Below are 19503 nucleotides of genomic sequence, written 5' to 3'. Positions count from 1 at the left end.
CTAAATTGATGAAAAGCACACCCAAAGACAGAAATCCCAAAAAGCTAGACCTGTTCGAGTGTGAAGCCTACTCATCCAACTCACTGCAGCTCCATGTGGCAAACTCCCAAGTCGTGTTTGCCAGTTTGACTTCCTGGTCTGGGAAAAGGTGACTCTCTTCCTGTCAAAAGTATCTCAGGACACTGAGGAATTAAATCATTTAAAGTGTTGCCAGAACAATTCTACAGCTATCCAGGAACACCTCTGACACATCTGCGAGGTGATAACCAAGATGGTGACCCATAAGGCAAGCCTCTTGGCTGTTAGCAGCTGAGATATTAAAGAGATGACTAAAAGACCATAAAAGAAGACCTCCTGTTTGAGGTAATAAAGCTCTTCAGCAAAAGAATGGATGAAGTGGTTCACTTAGTAAAAGACTCATGATCCTCCCCAAGGTCACTGGAAATTTATACAATACCCCTCTTAAGGATGCCATACAAATATCAGCCTTAGCAGAGACAGTAGGCACATCCTTATTCTCAGGATAGGCAACCAGAGTACCCACCATGAAAATGATGGTGATACTCAGGGAAATGGCCATCTTCTGCCTTCTCTGTGACCCAGCCCATCAACTAGGCAGCACATTTGACAGGAATGTGAGGAGTCACATCAGAACTGATCAGGAGACATCAGCAGTCTTTGGGAGCAGCCTTGCTCCATTCCATTGGGCTTGGACCAATATCATCTCCATCAAATGGGTGTTGGCAATTGCCCACGCCTATCTCATTCACTCCCACACCCATCCCCCATCAACCCTCCTTTCCTGTCTGTCTTCAGAGAGCCTGTTTCAAAAAGTTGCCTTGTTTCATCTAGGAACCACAGATGATGATCCTCAGGATTACATGGCAAGAGTCTTTCTATTACTGATATTTCCTTATCCTGAAGAAGGGGTGTTTTCATCCTACACTTGAGGAGACTGAACAAATATGTACACCACCTCGGGTTCAGGATAATAAGCCTTGCCTCCAACATCCCATCTCTTCAGGCTCAAGACTGCTTCCTTGCTTTCAGCTGCAAGGTGCATACTTCCATAGAGCCCTCCACCCAGCCCACAGGAAGTACCTGAGATTTACAGTCTGACCAAATCCCTGCCAGAACAAGGATCTGCCATTCAGACTCAGTGGTAGTGGCTCCTATGTGAAGGTAAGGCTGGATGACTGGCTGATCAGAGGCAGATTTCAGTGGAAGGCACCAGCAATTCTGGAATGCACTATCCCCATTCACACAGCTAGGCCTCCTAGTGAACGACATGATTGACTCAGAGCAGAAAGAACATACCTGCGTAAGGACAGGTCCTAGTCATTACAAGCACGCATACTTCAGCTAACATCAAACATAGCTGACAGTACAAACATGTCATCCAGTGTTAGGCCACAAGTTGGCATGCATGTAAATAACACCACTTGACAGACTTCCGCTCTGGCTCATGTCAGTGTACTCCCTGATGAGACATCAGACGGAAAGAAGGTCTCTGTGACGTCATATCACTGCAGAATTGGTTTGGTGGTTGGAACCGTGAAGACATGGAAATGGATACATGTCTCAGTACCCATCCCTGACAAAGACACTGATCATGGATGCACCAGGAACAGATTGGGGGACTCATTTGGGCAAACTAAAAATTAAAGGAACCTGATCTTTAGGCAATATGAGATTTATCTATGAATGTGCTGGAGCTCAGGGCCATCAAACTAGCCTGTATGGCATTCCTGCCTGTCCTCATATTCAGTAGTACAGATTTTCTCACACAACATGACAGCTATGCACTACATAAACAATGGAGCGCTTGCTCATCACCCCTTAGCATGAAGGCCATCAAATTCTGGACCTGTTGCCATCAGAATAGACTCCTTCCAGGAGTCAGCAACAATCTAGCAGCCTTCCTGAGCAGGCAATCTGTGGCCAATCACGAATGGTCCCTGCATAGATTCATCATGGGGAGTCCCCCATAATAAACTTGTTGGCCACCAGGGACAATGTCAAGTGTCAGAACTTCTGCTTCAGAGGAGGGCTGAGTCCAGGATCATTGCTGGATGTCTTCCTCCTGCAGGTGAACAGGCCTGCTTCTATGCCTTTCCAACAATTCCCAAGAACAAAAGGGACGTGGCCATAGTAGTTCTCATAGCTCCATGTTGGCCAAAGCAGTTTTGTCTAACAGACCTATTACAGATGTCCATTCAACCACCTATCCTGGATCTGATCCCCCCGCACCATAGTCAAATGCTCCATCCAGATCCAAAGTCACTGTATTTGATTGACAGTGTGGCTGTTGACTGAATACAACAGACAGATACTGTTCCCTACAAGAATAGGAGATCTTGATACAGAGCAGGAAGAGGCTCTTGATATGGGTAGCTCAATGTGGTCTGAACCCAGTCCAGCCCCTGAACCTCGGATGCTTGACTGCCTATTGCATTTAAAGCCAGCTGGCCTTACATTCAACTCATTTAAGATCCACCTTGTGGCAACTTCAACTTACCATCCACCTGTTCTTTCATGTGTTAGGTCTGTCCTCATCCAATAGTATTGAAGTTTTTCAAAGGGCTATTACATATTTACCCACCAGTGAGAGAACCTACCCCTGCTTAAGACCTCAATGTACTCCTCCTGAGGCTCATGGAGCCTCCATTTGAACCTCTCTGAATGCTTCTTGCATCACCTCTCACTAGACAGTATTCCTAATGACTATGACCACAGCCAGAAGAATGAGTGAAGTCCAAGCTCTTATGTCCAAATGTCCCAATATGACTTTCCATAGGGACACGGTGTTGCTGAGACCCCAACCCAAGTTCATTCCTAAAGTGGTCTTGAAATTTAGTCTGAAGGAATCAGCCATCCTGCCCGTTGTCTTCCCAAGCCACACTCTGTACTATGGAAAAAAAGAGAAATGACATTCACTAGACTTCTCCAATACTTGATTACACTGACAAGACTAAGCCATTCAGGCTATCATACTGGCTATTTATAGTTTGACCTTTTTGAATGCCCAGCTAAAGCTATCTCATCTAAAGGATATTGAAATAGATTACACAATGCATTTTATTGTGTTACCAGCTGGCTGGTATACATTTCCCACCAGACATCAAGACTCACTGCACCAGAGCACAGACAACATTCTCTGCCTGCTTCGGTGATGTACCAATCTCAGAAATAGGCAGCAATGTGGAATCACACAGTGACTTCTGTCAAAGGCTATGCCTTGCACTTAGCTGGCAGTTCAGCTTTTGAGAATGCAGTATTGCAGTCACTGTTCAATTGATACAGCTGGCAGACCTCATTCTGAGAGGGGATACTTCTTGCCAGTCACCTACAGTGAGATCCACACTGACACACACTTAAAAGAAGCAAAATGGTTATTTATCCTACATTTACCGTGGTTCTTTGAGTGAGATTATAGTTGGTGTGGATCCCAGGATCTGCCCTCCATCCCCACATTGAGCCCTCTGATATGGGCTTTGGGTTGCAAAGGAACTGAGGGAGACATGTAACTGCTCTGCCCTGTATGCCCTGGCAGGGGACACAAGGCGGCACAGGGCGCCTGCATAGCCCAGACACAGCTATTCCAAAAATCTAATCTTGTATGCATGAGGTGCGTGCGCACCTATAGTGGGATCCACACTAACTACATCACCTAAAAAAATCCCATTTACTGTAGGGCAAGTAACATTCTTTTTCAAAACATAGTTCCACATCAAAAGTGTTTGGACTCGGGCTGCTGACTAGTGGCTCTTAAGTTGAATTATATTTAAAAGAAAATATGTTTGTAATAAACATTCTCCTTAAATATCAGAAATTCAAACCATGATGAGTCCATCTGTTTGTTCTAAATAGTATGCTGGAACAGACCCAGCCCTAAAGCCTCTTAAAAATTAATAAATTAGTACTTTATTTTTATCCTTTCAAAATATTTTCCTTTTTCTCTACGCTTGAAATTCTCAACTACAGCCATTTTGAGATTAAGTATAAAACATGCTGTCACAGAGTCCCCGGGCGATGCTCTGGAACCGCTCCCCACAAAGCCAGTCAGGACTTTAGGGAGCCTCCTCTCCCTCGGAGCAGACCGTCTTCAGGGCAAGAAGCTCACACGGAGTCAGACGTGACTCTCAGCCAGCCAGTAAAACAGAGATTTATTAGATGACAGGAACATGGTCTAAAACAGAGCTTGTAGGTACAGAGAACGGGATCCCTCAGCCGGGTCCATTCTGGGGCCCAGCGAGCCAGACGACCCCGTCTGCCCTCACTTCCTGTCCCCAGCCAGCTCCAAACTGAAACCCCCTCCAGCCCCTCTTTTCTGGCCTTTGTCTCTTTCCCGGGCCAGGAGGTCACCTGATCTCTTTGTTCACCTTTAGCTATCCCCTTGCAAGGGGGGAAGGGCCCTGGCCATTTGTTGCTAGGAGACAGATTGTCGACCATTTATGCACACTGGAGACTTAAGAAATGCATAAGGGAAACTGAGGCACCCACACAGTATTCAGAGGAAACATTAAGAACAGTCCCACTTTGTCACACGCTTCCATCATAATATAGCCACTTTAAAATGCTGTTACTTCTCTTTCTGATTTGGTACTTCAAAGGCTGTATATGTGTTTAAGTTGAGTAATTCTGGAACCACTATTCACTCTCCATCCACTCCCACCTATCCACCAACCAATAAACCCTTTGCCTTTTAATTACATTTTCCAACCCTGCATTCTGCTGACTTTCATATGCCCTCCCCCCAAAAAAAGAGCGTGTGAAAAGTGGAATCTCAAGTGACACATCCAGCAACATTTTTGTTTTTCAGTAAACAATCAGGACCATTTCCAAGTCAGATCCAGTTATATGGGTTTTGGTAACAATTGAGGAACATTGTAGTATGATGCTCCACCTTTAATAACCTTAATACATAACCCAGACAATTGTGATTACTTTATTTCACACTTTTAAAATAGTCTATAGGAACAGGTTAAATACTCCACCTGATTGCTCAAGCTTCTGTGAAGACTGCCTTGTAAAGTATAAAGCCGTTTGCACAAAATGCAGAATTCGTTGTGCAGCTTACCATCTGTCCATCTCACTAGCACTGCCACTTTATTGTTCTTTACGGCTCTTTTCTGCTATAAATGCTAGCACTGGTAAACCACGCTTCTGCAAACTGCATTCTCCCAGCTTCTTCCACTGGATTACTTAAGGAACTGACTTAAAACATTGGTTCCATCAAATTGGGGCATAAAATCTGACTAATTTTAACAAAATTAGATAAGGGTGTGAGAAGCAGACTTCAGACCTAGACTTTTTCAAAGTTGGAGGGGAGGCGGTGGTCAGATATATGGGATTTTGGTCTGAATAAAAGATAATTAATTCTTCATACTACTAAAGTATTAAAAGTGTTTTAAATATGATTTGAGCTACCCCTTTTTAGCTAACTATTGTAATGTACAGTATTAAATTATTAAATGAGTACAATATATGAATATCCAAACTAGTTCTATTCTTTTACTGACATTTAACGTTTTAATTATCTGCGGTTCAAAATACACCAGTGGAAGAAGCAAACATTTCCTTCTGTTTGGAGAAAGGCTCACAAGACATGACATATACTATGTCAGGAAACCAAAAATGTCTGAAAACAAATTTGAGAATCAAGACAGTTAATTTGACTGTCCTAAAAATACCGGTGATTTAAGAAACATACTTAAAAGCTGACTATGATGATAAAACTTTTTGATTGGAAACCTGTGTTTAGTCTTGTTGCCTTTGAAGAGGATTAATATATTATGTAGAACTGTGTATCTTATATGAATTTAAAACTAAAGGTGCAGTGCTGTAAGTGTTTGTATGAAACAAGCCCGATAACTACAGAAATAAGACATGAATAGTCATCCTCTAAACATTACAGGTTACAGAGTTTCCAAATATTTTCACAGCCTGGCTGAATAAAGATAAAATAACTTAAGATAATTGGAATTGGCATACTGGCACTTACTAATACTAGTAATATTTATCCTAGTTAAATTAGCTGGAGTCGCTGTTCTTTCTTCCATAAAACCTTGTGACAGAGTTCCACAGAGAAATTGTAGCTGCGCATAAGTACATCCTTCTAGACACGTAATATTTGATTTCATTTCTGCATTATAATAAATGAGCCACAAGACAAATAACTTTATCATGATTTGATACATGTCACAGTTTGTTCCAAATATAATTTGCTTTCTTACCCCTTAGTTTTATTATTTATCAAGCAAAGTTGCAGTTTTAGGAAGAGACTGACTGCTCTTGACTGAAATCATTGTTCTGGCATTCAGGCAAACCTCCAAAACAGTACTTTTGCAAAGAGCACTGCACCTTTTTAAAAATAAATTGAAGCTTGTTTTGTATTATAACTGCCATCCTTCAACTGTAACTTTTATATTATTTTGCATAAGGACCAAATTCTTACACTGGATCTACAGGAGCAATTGTTGGAGCCCATGAAGTTTATCGGGATCCAAGAGAGAAAAGATCTAAAAGGTGAAATGAGGAAGAGACTCATGAAATATTAATCTGTATTCAGACTCATTAGCTGATGATCTCTGGAATATTTTTAATTCTTCATATAATACCTATATCTATATAAATCTTTCTCGATAGAGAATTCAAAAGCTCTTATTTAAGCCTAGAAAAGATTTTCAAAGAGTGTGCTAAGAATATGCAGGACAGTGTAAAACAATTTTACAGTTAGTTCTGGGATATCTTGGATTATCACAAAATAGAATTTGGTTTTATATGCTTTTTCATGCATGTGGTATTTTAAAATAAATTAGTGTTGTGATTGTGTGAGTAAACAGCAGTCATAAGTTTGTTTTTTTTGGTTTTTTTTTTTTTTACTACCTCAACCAGATTATAAATTTGCACACACAAGGAAGCAAACACAGTACACTTTATATGGGGTTTTTACTAAGCTTGTGAAGTGGACATCTAACAAAGACTGCATTGCACATGCATGTGTGGCTAATTTAGCTGCATAGTGTATTGAAGGTTCACATTGGCTGAGGCAAGGATACTACAGGAGCCTTTAACTTGGTTCCTGCACATTGTAAGGTGAAAAGGTGTTGTGATGGCCACTGTGCACTTTGTAAGGTTCACAGAATAGAGACTCACTCTGGTGAGCCTTAAGTGGAGCCAAGTCTGACTGGGTAAGGGCCAGATTTCCAGACATATAAGCTGGTGAGGGAGGAGGACACACGAGAACGGAGTTCTCTCTTGGTGTGGCAGAAATAGTTAACCAGAGAGGTAGGTAGCAGCAAGGATGAAGGAGGAGGCAGCAGAAGTTCTGAGGCCACTCTACGCTAGAAACTTTGCCAGTATAGCAATATCAGTTAGGGGATGATTTTTTTTTTTTTTTTTTTTTAATTTGTTGAATGGTTGGCCAAAGTTGCCAAAGCACTTTTATCAGTTTATTTCACTCTCAAAACCAGTATGAACTATACTGGCAAAAGAACTTTTTTGATTTATATAAGGAGGGCCTGCCAGTATAGCTATATTAGCAAACCTTTTCTGGTGTAGACTAGGCCTTAGTTACCCTTTAATCCTTTTTGAAAAGTGCCAGGTAATCTCATCCACATGTTCAACTATCAGAGATTGTCATAAATGTCCTCTGTTTAATAGCTCATCTGAATGACAGCCCTGTAGTGTCAGCATTAAGAAGAGCCTTGCAGGACTTGATTCTAGATCTTCCAGTTAGAAGGCAAGAGGACACCAGATAAGATTATATGGATGCAAAGCTTTGATATAAAAGGATGTTTAAAATTAAGTTTTGTAACAAACCTTTTGTTTCTTCCAGTCAAGATACAGATTTACCCGGAGCACCAGAGAACTTGACATTCAGGGAGCGCCAACGACTTTTTTCCCAGGGCCAGGACGTATCCAATAAAGTAAAGGCTTCTAGGAAATTAATGGAACTGGAAAATGAGTTGAACACAAAATAAGATAAAAGCACCTTATCAAATGTTACTGAAAGATCTCTAAAAGAAGGGAATGGGATGGGGCTGTTCAAGACGAGGGTGTATTGTCTGTGAAGAGTGAGTTTGATTCCTCTGTATCCAAGACTGTTAATTGAGATTTAGAGATGTTGCAATAGCAAGAATACTGATTACTTTACCAAGAGTTTGTGGTTTATACAATTAAAACACTGTAAAATGTTAATTCTATGAATCACGTGAAGGTCACTTTTTTCTTTTGTTTTGGGGGTTAACTTTTTCTGCAATAGACCAAGTAGCACTTGTCAAAGATAAGTTCTGTTTCCTGGTCTTTTACAGACATACTTTGTTTTAGCTGCTGAGCAGAGAGAGTGAGAATAGTTTGAACTGCCTAAATTAATCTGTGCACTAGCTGTTAATATCTATAAGTTGTTTGACACAGAAGCCAATCTCTGGGCTGTTTTACAAAGGTCTAATTTATATATACAAGTTTGACATATTGTATGCTGTTCATACAGACTATTAGCATATCAGTACAAACCTCTTATCGTTACCTAGCATTAGAGTAACAGGATAAAGTCTTTGAGTGAAACAGTTTTAATCCTGTAGGTGTTTTGTTTGGGTCTAAAATGGATGCATAACAGAAACTGTTTAATCCATAACCATGGAAAAGCATATACATAAATACATCCCTCTTGTAAATGAAGTGTCTGGTTTACAAACCTCCTTTTAAAAAAAAAAAAAAAAAAAAAAGAACAAAACTGTGGAGAGGAAAAACCTTAGGGTTTTGTTTTGTTTAACACTGTATTGAAATAACAGACTATAACAAGCAATAGATAATAGGCTACCTTAGTGGCCCTATCATAGCTAGGACCAAAATGTTAAATGTTCAAGATGGAGGTAATGATTCCAGGTCCAAAGCTAGCAGAACTAAGGCATGCATTTTCCAAGGAGGGTAGAATAGAGTATTAAGCAAATAGCCACAGAGTATCATTGATGGAGTTTGTTATAGCAGCTGAGCTACATACTACTTTTAGAGAAGAAAAATGGCATAGCATACAGTCATGATATTTGAAATATCAGATATGATGTTGCTGGCTGCGAATATGAATTTGTCAGTGAGATGGCTTGACTTATTATCCTGACAGCACACCACCATTATTAATATTGAGAAAGTAGTGCTAGTCAAGCTGTCCATGTATCTGGTTTTACTTGCATCCTCTTATATTGTTATATACTGTAGAGAATCTTCTCAGCAGTTCAAGCTATTTTTACACATTATAATAGCCTTATTTAATTTTAAATTGTTGAATTCTTTTTGTTCCTCCCACTGTTGTTTCTTCAGCTATGCATATATGGCTGATGTTGGGTATAAGGACCTCATCAGAGTTTTTCTTTGTGTGACGTTAAGACAAAATATATTATTGTGATTCCAAACAAATTTTCTATTTGCAAAGCCCTAAATTGGGCTTTAGATGATTTTTCTGTATCATATTGTTCTCTTATAAATATATATTTAGGGAATTATGCACACTTCCAAATACAGAGGGGTAGACTTTCACTGCCTTAGAAAAGAAATCACTTTTAATAAGAGTTGTATGATAAATAAATGCAAGTTAATGAAAATTGGAGTGTAAATATTTGTTTTTTACATATTTCAGGTTTCTTATTTGAAAGTGTGCTTTTACCGTTTCACCTGTTAAATATGAAGTAGGAGATTAAACTGATTCAAAGTGTTAATGAAGGATTTGCATGCTTGCTGTGTCTGTTAATCAGGAAAAGCAAGCCTCTCCCAATTTATCTTGAGAACACTAGCAGCCTTACAGTGACAAATACTCTTTTCTTCAGAAAAAAAAATTATGCTGTGGCTGGAATACTGTTGCTGCTAGAATCTGAAAAGGCTTAGCAAAAAAATACATATAAACCTTCAGTTGAGTGGATTTGGCCGCTATTGGGCATTCGGGTCAAGTGTGAATATGTGTAAAAGTGCTTTTCATATTTGTCTGTGCATTATTATGGAAAAACATGAAAACTGCTGTAGTTTCCCATTTCTACTGTATTTCACTTGCAACCTATTTTTAATAAACTTTGTATTGTATTTAACATTGCATTTTATAGAACTTTCTGTAATTGTTTTTTTTATTTAATACTGTATTAACTCATTCATGCCATAAATTACTAATACTCTTTATTATACAGCTACCCTATAGGTATTCAAAGAATAGATACATAACTTGCTTTAAAAAAAGTTGTACAAAATCAGTGTAGCCTACATGAGAGTAAATACTGGTTAACTGATAGATCTCAAAAAGTAATTTTAAACGGGGAATCATCCAATGAGATTGATTCAAGTGAGATCCCACAGGATCTGTTCTTGGCCTAATGCAATTCACTATTTTAATCAATAATCTGGACCAAAAATATAAAATCATTACTGGAAAAATTGGAAGTTGACACACAAATTGGAGGGGTGGTAAACGATGTGGACAAGTCCGTTTTACAGGTTGACTTAGATTGGTTGGTAAAGTGAATGGCATATTTTAATACATCCAAATGGAAAGTCGTACATCTAGGGACAAAGAATGTAGATTGCAGTTATAAGATGGGAGACACTATCTTTCAATGCAGTGACATTGAAAAGGACTTGCGGATCATGGCTGATAACCAGTTGAACATAACCTTGCAGTGTATTAAGAATGAACACAATTCTATAAGCAGAGGAATATCAAATAGAGTAGAAAAGTGGTATTACCTCTGTATATGGCATTAGGAGGCCATTCCTGGAACACTGTGTCCAACTCTAGCATCCACACTTGAGAAAGTCTTCAGTAAAGAACAGAAAGAACAAGTAGTGAGAGAGTTCTGAAGGTCAATGTATTAGTTTATCCAAGATAGGTGACTTGATCACCGTGTACAGTGTAAATTTCTGTATCTTTAAAAAAGATATTTCTAACATGTAATTTTATAGAACGATTTCTTCCCACTCCCCTCCACGCCAGCTTCCTGTTTCTTATAGAACTGCATTGAGGGAGGTTAGTTCATGCATTTCCTAAGAACCAGAGCCTTTCCAGCAGTTTTCATATCAAATACCACGTATGTGCATGGTGCTTTTCTGTAAGAAATCTTTAGACTAGCCCTGAAAATTTTTGGGGAAAACGGGCAATGAGAGGACATAAATACAGGCTTTTCTCATTGCCAAAATGAAGGCACAACTTCCATATTCAGAAAATGTTCCTAAAATAATGACCTGTTTGAAAAATCGAACACCATACCTCCAGAGGGGAAAAGAAGAGTTTATAATAGCATTGAAAAAAAAATCATTAAATGGTGCACCGGTACCAATAATTAAGTAGTGGACCCTCCATGACGTAGCATATTACCACGATTAAACAAACTTAAACCATTGTTGTGATTTCTGGAAAGATTTAGCTATTAGTATCTGTGGTGCTGGCAGGTCAGGTGCCAGCTCATGCCAAAGTCCCCAAGCCTCAATTGAATACCAACAAATACATTGCTGGATTCTGTTGGGCTCATCTGTGTGTTACTATTGGTGTAATAGGTATTAGAATTACAAGTGTGTGTTCAGTGTTTAGACTTCATGGAATGCTTGTAAATTGCTGCCTGCATTAATATGATTTATAGCATTTGTATCCCATATTATAAGGTAATAGTTGAGTAATGTTTGCATTGGTAAGCCTCTGTAACTGTAAATCACCAGACAGGAGAGACATGAACTAGTCTGACATGCTGATCCCTGGCAGAAGGTGTTATGTCCTGCCAAACAAGGAAGGCCCACTGACACCAGCCAAACTAGAGTGGAACGTTAAAGAGGACAAAACACTTTGTGGTTTACTCACCCCATCCCTATGAATATGTCTTGCAAGTGAATTCCTCCAATCAGCTGAGTTTTCAGCTCAAAGCAGAAAGAGGGCAGGGTATAAAAACCCTTAACAACAATATCTTTATGCTGTTTGAACTTGGGATGGGAGGCAAAGATCACTAGGCATAAGCTGAAGATCCCCAGTGCTTAGCCTGGGTTAGTCCTAAAGCAGCGTTTTTCAAAGTTTGGGTTGTGACCCAGTACTGGGTCGCAGCATGTAAGGCACTGGGTCGCCTTGCTCAGCACCCAGGGACCCTAGTGGCTCCGGTCAGCACTGACGACCAGGACTTTAAAAGTCCCATCAGCGATGCTGCCCAGCTAAGGCAAGTTAGTGCCTACCTGTTCTGATACAGTGCTGCTCCCCGGAAGCAGCCAGCAGCGGGTCCGGCTTCTAGGCTGGGGAGCCACAGGGCTCCATATGTTGCCCGAGCACCGTGGGGAGCTGGGTGGGGGACACTGCCTGCGCGTGAGAGCCATGCGGAGCTGCTTGCATGTCTCCACCTAGAAGCTGGACCTACTGCTGGCCTCTTCCAGGGCACAGCGTGGTACGCGGGGCCAGGACAGACGCGAAGTCTGACTGCATCACGGCTGCACCGCTGACTGGGAGCTGCCAGAGGTAAGTCAACGCCCCAGCCCTGAACCCCCCCAAAACCTCTCCCTACACCCCAAACCCCTCATCCTCAGACCCCCTCCTGCAACCCCAACCGCCTGTCCCAGCCCTGAGCCCATCCCCAAACCCAGAACCCCCTCCTGCACCCCAAACTCCTCCTCCCCGGCCCCAGCCCTGACCCCCTCCCATATCCTAAACCCCTCATCCCCAGCTCCATTGAGTCACAGGCATCAACAGTTTTCTTCAACTGGGTCCCCAGGAAAAAAGTGTGAAAATCAAGGCCCTAATGGACATATAGCGCTTGTTTATTATAGAAGCATCTATTACTTTTTGAAATTGGAACTCACATAGGAGTGTGTGTGTATATATGTATATGTATATATGTATATATATGTATTTATGTATATATACCCTCTTTAACCTTGTAAATAACACTCTTGTTTCTTTCTCTTTTCTTATAGGATTAGCTACAAGCGTTCTCTTTAGTGTGCGATCTAAAGTGCAATTGACCTGGGGTAAGTGACTGGTGCTTTGGGGCTGGGAGTAACCTGAATATTGCTGTGATCCTTGGTGTAAGGGACCAGCAGTCAAAAAAGGCAGGCTTATCACGGTGACAAGACAGATCGGAGTACCCAAGGGGACTGTTTGTGACTCCGTGTCAAGGCTGTTAGTGTCTGAGGAGTTTACACTTGATAATTGGTTGGTGAAACTTAAGTATAGCACTCACCATCAATTTGGGATTTGTGACCTGTTTCCTATGCATCCGAAGAAGTGGGCTGTAGTCCACGAAAGCTTATGCTCTAATAAATTAGTCTCTAAGGTGCCACAAGTACTCCTGTTCTTCTTTTTGCTGTTTCCTACAGTTTTCCCCGAGGTTCGTACTTGTGCTCTCGAGCCACTGCAGGACAGCTTGACACTGGCATAGTTGACAGGATTCACATTCAACATGTCAATTAAGTTTATAGCTCATAGCCCCAACACTGTTAAAAGTTAAAACTAGATATTGATAACTTTAAAGAATAGCCACAATGAGTGACCCACAGTTCTATGATGGTCCTATGGGGAAAAAAAGACCTTGAAAGTTTGTTTGCATTAAGTTTTGACCAGGTGCCGGGGAAGAAAAGGCAGTGGTGCCCAAGGACCTTTCTTTCACAGTGTCTAGAGTAGCTCATAACTGGGTGTGCTAATCTCAGGTCAAACTGTCAGAAAACAGGGCAGACACCCCAAACTGGTGGTATATTCTATAATTAGATTTCACCAAGCCAGTAACAGGTATGTACTCCTGGATCACTATATTAGTCTCACCTGTAGTCACAAATGGTCTTCGGCTTTCCAGCACATCTTGCCACCAGACAAACTAGACTTTCTGATGAAAGGTTATTAAAACCCAAAATCACCTCACATTAGGTTACTCCTAATCCCAAAGGGTTGGTCGCTTACCCCAGGTCAATGGATACTCTGGACAACGTTGGCAGCCAATCTCTCTAATAAACTAACTAAAGGTTTATTAGCTAAGAAAAAGAAATGAGTTATTGAGAGGTTAAAGCAGATAAAATACATTAACAAGGGAGTCAAAGTTTGTAAATCCAATGTGATAGCAGAGATGTAGTAATTTTCCATAAATCTCTCAGGATTACCATAGCTCTAGGGATCTCTGTCAAATCGCTCAGTATTCCACCCTGTCAGAATCCATCAGTGTAAAGATACAGGATCATCCCCCGGATTTATTTTTATAGCTGTTTTCTCCAGAAAGCAATCTGGCAAGTGTCTCCACCTCAGCATGTGCTGTTCCTTTGTTGACTAAATGCAGACTGGGTCTGTGGATTTCCCACTGTCGAACACAATGACCCATGCTGTGAAGTTAGCATGCTTCTTCATTTACAGTTCCAAGGCTCCAATCCTGTTTGATAGGCAATCCAATTAGATGCATACGTAATGCATTCAGCTACAGCAATCCAAACAGTCTCTTGTTAGTTTTCATGAAGTTTAAGCATCAAGTAAATACACCTTTGATTTAGGGTTAAGTAAGTCCAGGGCACACGTAATGTAATGTGATAGTTATTGTTGTAGATGTTGTTTACTAGTTATAGGTAAGTGAAGACAATGACATGAACATTTTTTATATCCACACACAAATTAATAACCGTATGCCTCCTAGCCCACTTAACATTTCCTTGATATTCACACACAAGAGAATTGGCCTATGGCTTTGATTTGAGCTCGTCTGTCAGCGTCACACTGAGTTGATCTGTCAGCATCACACCTCCTTCCACAGATGCCACAAAGGCGACAACTGCAGGGATACTGGCCCAATTGCAGCATCACAGAACCTAGGAAGTATGTGAGCACCAACTGATGGCGGAACTCCATATCAGGGAAACCATAGCCTGCGAAGGCTGCTGAAGAGAGCCCATTAGACTAGTGGCCTCTGGTGGTTGGGAAGGAGCTGCTACAGCTATTGTCTGCAGCCCAGCGGGATGCATGACAATCCAGCTGGGTTCTGGAAATGCAGACAGGGCTGCTACATGCATGACACTAGACAGCTCTGCACATGCTCATTTGTTATTGCCTGGTTTCTCTGTTTTAACTCTTGTTTTGGGTAGCTGGTGTTGCTGGCCTCTTGCATCCTTCTGCCTATGGGAAGCTAAGATGTGGAAACTACTTTTTAACACTAAAGGGAAAAAAGGGGTAACGGGGGAGAGAAAGATGAGGGCATGCACGGAAAGGGTGCATGAGGGCTAAGTGGCTGAAGCTTAGTGTATGTCTACACTGCACTCAGGAGATGTGATTGCAACACATGTAGACGTACTCAAGTTAGCTTTGATTGGGCTAGCTGCATAGGCACAGACTCCATGGCACCCATGCAATAAATAAATAAATAAAGAATCAATGGGTGCTCCCCCCATCAGTAGATCCCCCTCCCACTGCAGATCAGCTGTTCAGCAGCATGCAGGAAGTGCTGGAGGGGAGGGGGAGGAGTGAGGATGAGACATGCTCAGGGGACGGGGGTTGGGGGCAGGGCCTGGGGGAGAGCAGGGGTCAAGCACCCCTCACCCTTTCGTGAGCTAGCCAGACGGCACCTCTGGCTAGCTCACTAAAAATCGCAATGTAGCTGTACTCAGGGAGCTAGACTGTTGTTTTTAATGAGCTAGCGCAATCAAAGCTAGCTCAGGAATGGCTACATGTGCTGCACTCACCCCTCCTGACGGCAGTGTAGATGTGCCCTAAAGCAGGTACAGTAATGGGGCTATAAATCTGGTCTCCCAAAGCCTAGGTTTGTCAGTCTGGACCAGACCTCGATTTAGCCTAGAGTTCAGCTCAGGCTAGAGTTAAAAAGTTGGGTCTTTGAAAGAGATATTTATTACCTGAATAGGTGTACCTTCATGTCTTGATAACCTATTTTTTTGTAAGAACTAAACCCAAAAATGGATTCTTGACTTATTTCTGATCTTCCCCTCACTAGTTTTAAATTAATCTGCAGCCCACAATTCCCATGCTATGGCTGCATGACAACTGGTTATTCTAGTATGAAGTTATGATCATAGTTAGGAAAAAAAATCCTCTTACTGAATATGTCTCAAACAATGTTAGAAGACGGGTTTTACAAGACCAGAAGGAGAAAGCATTTAACACTTATCCAATACAGCTCAAGGGATCAACAAAAATAGCTTGGCAAAAGATCAGGATCTAGGCACCTAAGGCACACGGAGTGCTAATCTGTTATGAACATCTTAATTAACATTTGTACAGTGTTTTGAAGACAGTGCTATATTTCAGGCTAAGTGTTAGTACTGCGGGCTGTCCAGGCTCAGACCAGAATTCCACATTTTCTGGGTGGATCTGGCTTCTATTTAAACAAACAAACATGGTGGGTCTTACAGTACTGGGGCTGGGAAACCTTGAAACTCTAGCAATCACAACAGACTACAACCGTGTTCACTTAAATGTGATACTGCCTTACAAGGAAACTTTTTTTTTTCATGTGACTTCAAGATACACATTTAAGTGACCATGTCTGTATAATTAACAAGAAGAAAAGAGATAAAGAAATGCAAGGCAAAGTTTCATGTCAATAGCTTTTCTCACATCAAGCAGGTAGGCAGCTACTGAAGAGTGGTCTACTATCAGGTGTGATGGAAAATGTGCTGTTCAGTGCATTTATGAATCCCCATAATCTGCATTTTGTATTTTAAATTTTAATGGCTCTCTGGCTGAGTACTGTGCATGAGTGAATGTGATTGCATGGAGAATTCCAGGTACCAGTAAGTAACCCAGTTTTCTCTCAGCTTAGAGAAAAAACTCTACCATCTGCTATAGAGAGTTGCACTGGCAAGTGTGTGAGCGCTGGGTCATTTAGAGGCTAAAAGGTACTGTCAAAACTTGTGAAGGATTTGTTCAAGCATTTATTGGCCATTCTGTTCAACCTCCTGGTTGAAAATAAAAGTATGTCTGTTTGAAACAGTGAGTCTTTTAAACAAAATGAAACATGGATCCATGTCCTTTAAGTTTTTAACATCATTTTACTAGGAAGCAGTAATGAGATCAAATGGTCAGAAGTTTTGTAAAGCTTCAATGATTGTGTGTACAAAACTGCAGTCTCTGATTACTATCAACTGCACTCAGCCAATTTACTATCTTGTATGCAGTACAAAAAGAATCCAATGATATCCAGCGGTGACAGTCTCATGTTTGGTGCTGCAGGGGCAGAGACAGGGTCACTGTTTGGCAGACTGTCAGTGGTCATTTCCATCCTTTTAGTTTCTAGTTACTGCATGCAGGAAGGCCATAATATATACACTCTCATGTTATAATGCTGGATGGGGAGCTGATTAATCTAATGCTCACTGTGTTAGGGTTAATGTGAAGAGCATTAGTAACTTATGCACCTGATCCTGAGTACTTCCATTATTGTAGGGTTTTATACTGCCACCCGTCAGTGAAGTATCTGAATGCTTTCCATGTAAAATGGATAGCAACAGCGAAGTCCCTAATGGACTTCATGAAGGGTATGTCTACACTACGAAATTAGGTCGAATTTATAGAAGTCGGTTGTTTAGAAATCGTTTTTATGCAGTTGATTGTGTGTGTCCCCACATAAATGCTCTAAATGCATTAAGTTGGCGGACTGCATCCACAATACCAAGGCTATCGTCGACTTCCGGAGCATTGCACTGTGAGTAGCTATCCCACAGTCTCCGCCGCCCATTGGAATTCTGGGTTGAGATCCCAATGCCTGATGAGGCAAAAACAGTGTCGCGGGGGATTCTGGGTACATGTTGTCAGCCTCCCTCCTCCCCCCCCCGTGAGAGCAACGGCAGACAATCGTTTCACACCTTTTTTCCTGGGTTACCGGTGTAGACGACATACCACGGCAAGCATGGAGCCCGCTCAGCTCAGCTCACCATCACCATATGTCATCTGGGTGCCAGCAGATATGGTACTGCATTGCTACACAGCAGCAGCTAATTGCCTTTTGGCAGTAGACGGTGCAGTATGACTGGTAGCCGTCATTGGCTATCTGGGTGCTGGCAGACATGGGACTGCATTGCTATACAGCAGCAGCTCCTTGCATTTTGGCAGCAGATGCTGTATTACGATTGGTATCCGTCGTTGTACTCCTCAGTGAGTTCGGTCAGAGTCGCCTGGGCAGACATGTTTTGTCTTCTGGAAACTCAGTCCTGCTGGCAGTCCTATTGCACCGTCTTGACGATGATGGCTAGCAATCATAATGCAGCATTTTCTGCCAAGCACCCAGAAGATGCCGATGGCTATCGGTCATGCTGCACCGTCTGCTGCCAGCCTAAGATGTAAAAGATAGATGGACCAGATTTGTTCTGTATTCATTTGCTTCCCCCTCCCTCCGTGAAATCAACGGCCTGCTAAACCCAGGGTTTTGAGTTCAGTCTTTGGGGGGGCCATTCTGTGTGACAGTTGTTTGTGTTTGTGTTTCTCCCTGATGCACAGCTACCTTTGTTGATTTTAATTCCCTGTAAGCCATGTCGTCAGTTGCCTCTCCCTCCCTCCGTTTCGTGGCTTTTTTGAGCCCAGACGCCATAGCACTGGGATCATGGAGCCCGCTCAGATCACCGCGGCAATTATGATCACTATGAACACCACGCGCATTGTCCTGGAGTATATGCAGAGCCAGAACCTGCCAAGGCAAAACCAGGCGAGGAGGTGACTGCAGCGCAGCGACGAGAGTGATGAAGAAATAGACCTCTCACAAAGTACAGGACCCAGCAATGTGCAAATCATGGTGTTAATGGGGCAGGTTCATGCGGTGGAACGCCAATTCTGGGCCCAGGAAACAAGCACAGACTGGTGGGACCGCATAGTGTTGCAGGTGTGGGACAGTTCCCAGTGGCTGCGAAACTTTTGCATGCATAAGGGCACTTTCTTGGAACTTTGTGAGTTGCTTTCCCCTGCCCTGAAGCGCCAGAATACCAGGATGAGAGCAGCCCTCACAGTTGAGAAGTGAGTGGCGATAGCCCTGTGGAAGCTTGCAACGCCAGACAGCTACCAGTCAGTCGGGAATCAATTTGGAGTGGGCAAATCTGCTGTGGGGGCTTCTGTGAGCCAAGTAGCCAATGTAATCAAAGAGCTGCTGATATCAAGAGTAGTGACTCTGGGAAACGAGCAGCTCATAGTGGATGGCTTTGCTGCAATGGATTCCCTAACTGTGGTGGGGCGATAGACGGAACCCATATCCCTATCTTGTCATCGGAGCACCAAGCGAGCAAGTACATAAACCGCAAGGGGTACTTTTCAATGCTGCTGCAAGCCCTGGTGGATCAAAAGGGACGTTTCACTAACATCAACGCCGGATGGCCGAGAAAGGTACATGATGCTCGCGTCTTCAGGAACTCTGGTCTGTTTCAAAAGTTGGAGGAAGGGACTTTCTTCACGGATCAGAAAATAACCGTTGGGGATGTTGAAATGCCTATAGTTATCCTTGGGGATCCAGCCTACCCCTTAATGCCATGGCTCATGAAGCCGTACACAGGCAGCCTGGACAGTAGTCAGGACCTGTTCAACTA

The 19503-nt window shown here is 42.1% G+C and overlaps 2 protein-coding genes across 17 annotated transcripts in view; both read left to right on the top strand.

Moving 5' to 3' along the window:
- AFDN (afadin, adherens junction formation factor) overlaps nt 1-10079 on the top strand; it is a 220145-nt gene extending 210066 nt beyond the window's left edge. For all 16 annotated transcript variants that reach the window (XM_054021691.1, XM_054021692.1, XM_054021690.1 and 13 more), the window contains 2 exons: nt 6444-6528; nt 7841-10079. In XM_054021691.1, coding sequence (XP_053877666.1) covers nt 6444-6528; nt 7841-7985 — 230 coding nt within the window. In that variant the 3' untranslated portion in view covers nt 7986-10079. The remainder of the gene's footprint in view (nt 1-6443; nt 6529-7840) is intronic.
- A 6421-nt stretch (nt 10080-16500) lies between these two features.
- The window catches only part of KIF25 (kinesin family member 25), a 78022-nt gene continuing 75019 nt past the window's right edge, over nt 16501-19503 (top strand). Inside the window, exon 1 of the mRNA XM_054021357.1 lies at nt 16501-16561. The gene's annotated coding sequence lies outside the window, so the exon portion shown is untranslated. The remainder of the gene's footprint in view (nt 16562-19503) is intronic.

The sequence above is a fragment of the Malaclemys terrapin genome, chromosome 3 (assembly GCF_027887155.1).
Source record: "Malaclemys terrapin pileata isolate rMalTer1 chromosome 3, rMalTer1.hap1, whole genome shotgun sequence".
Taxonomy (NCBI): Eukaryota; Metazoa; Chordata; order Testudines; family Emydidae; genus Malaclemys; species Malaclemys terrapin.
The sequence above is the reverse complement of the archived record's forward strand: the minus strand, read 5'-3'. Positions and strand labels throughout refer to the sequence as shown.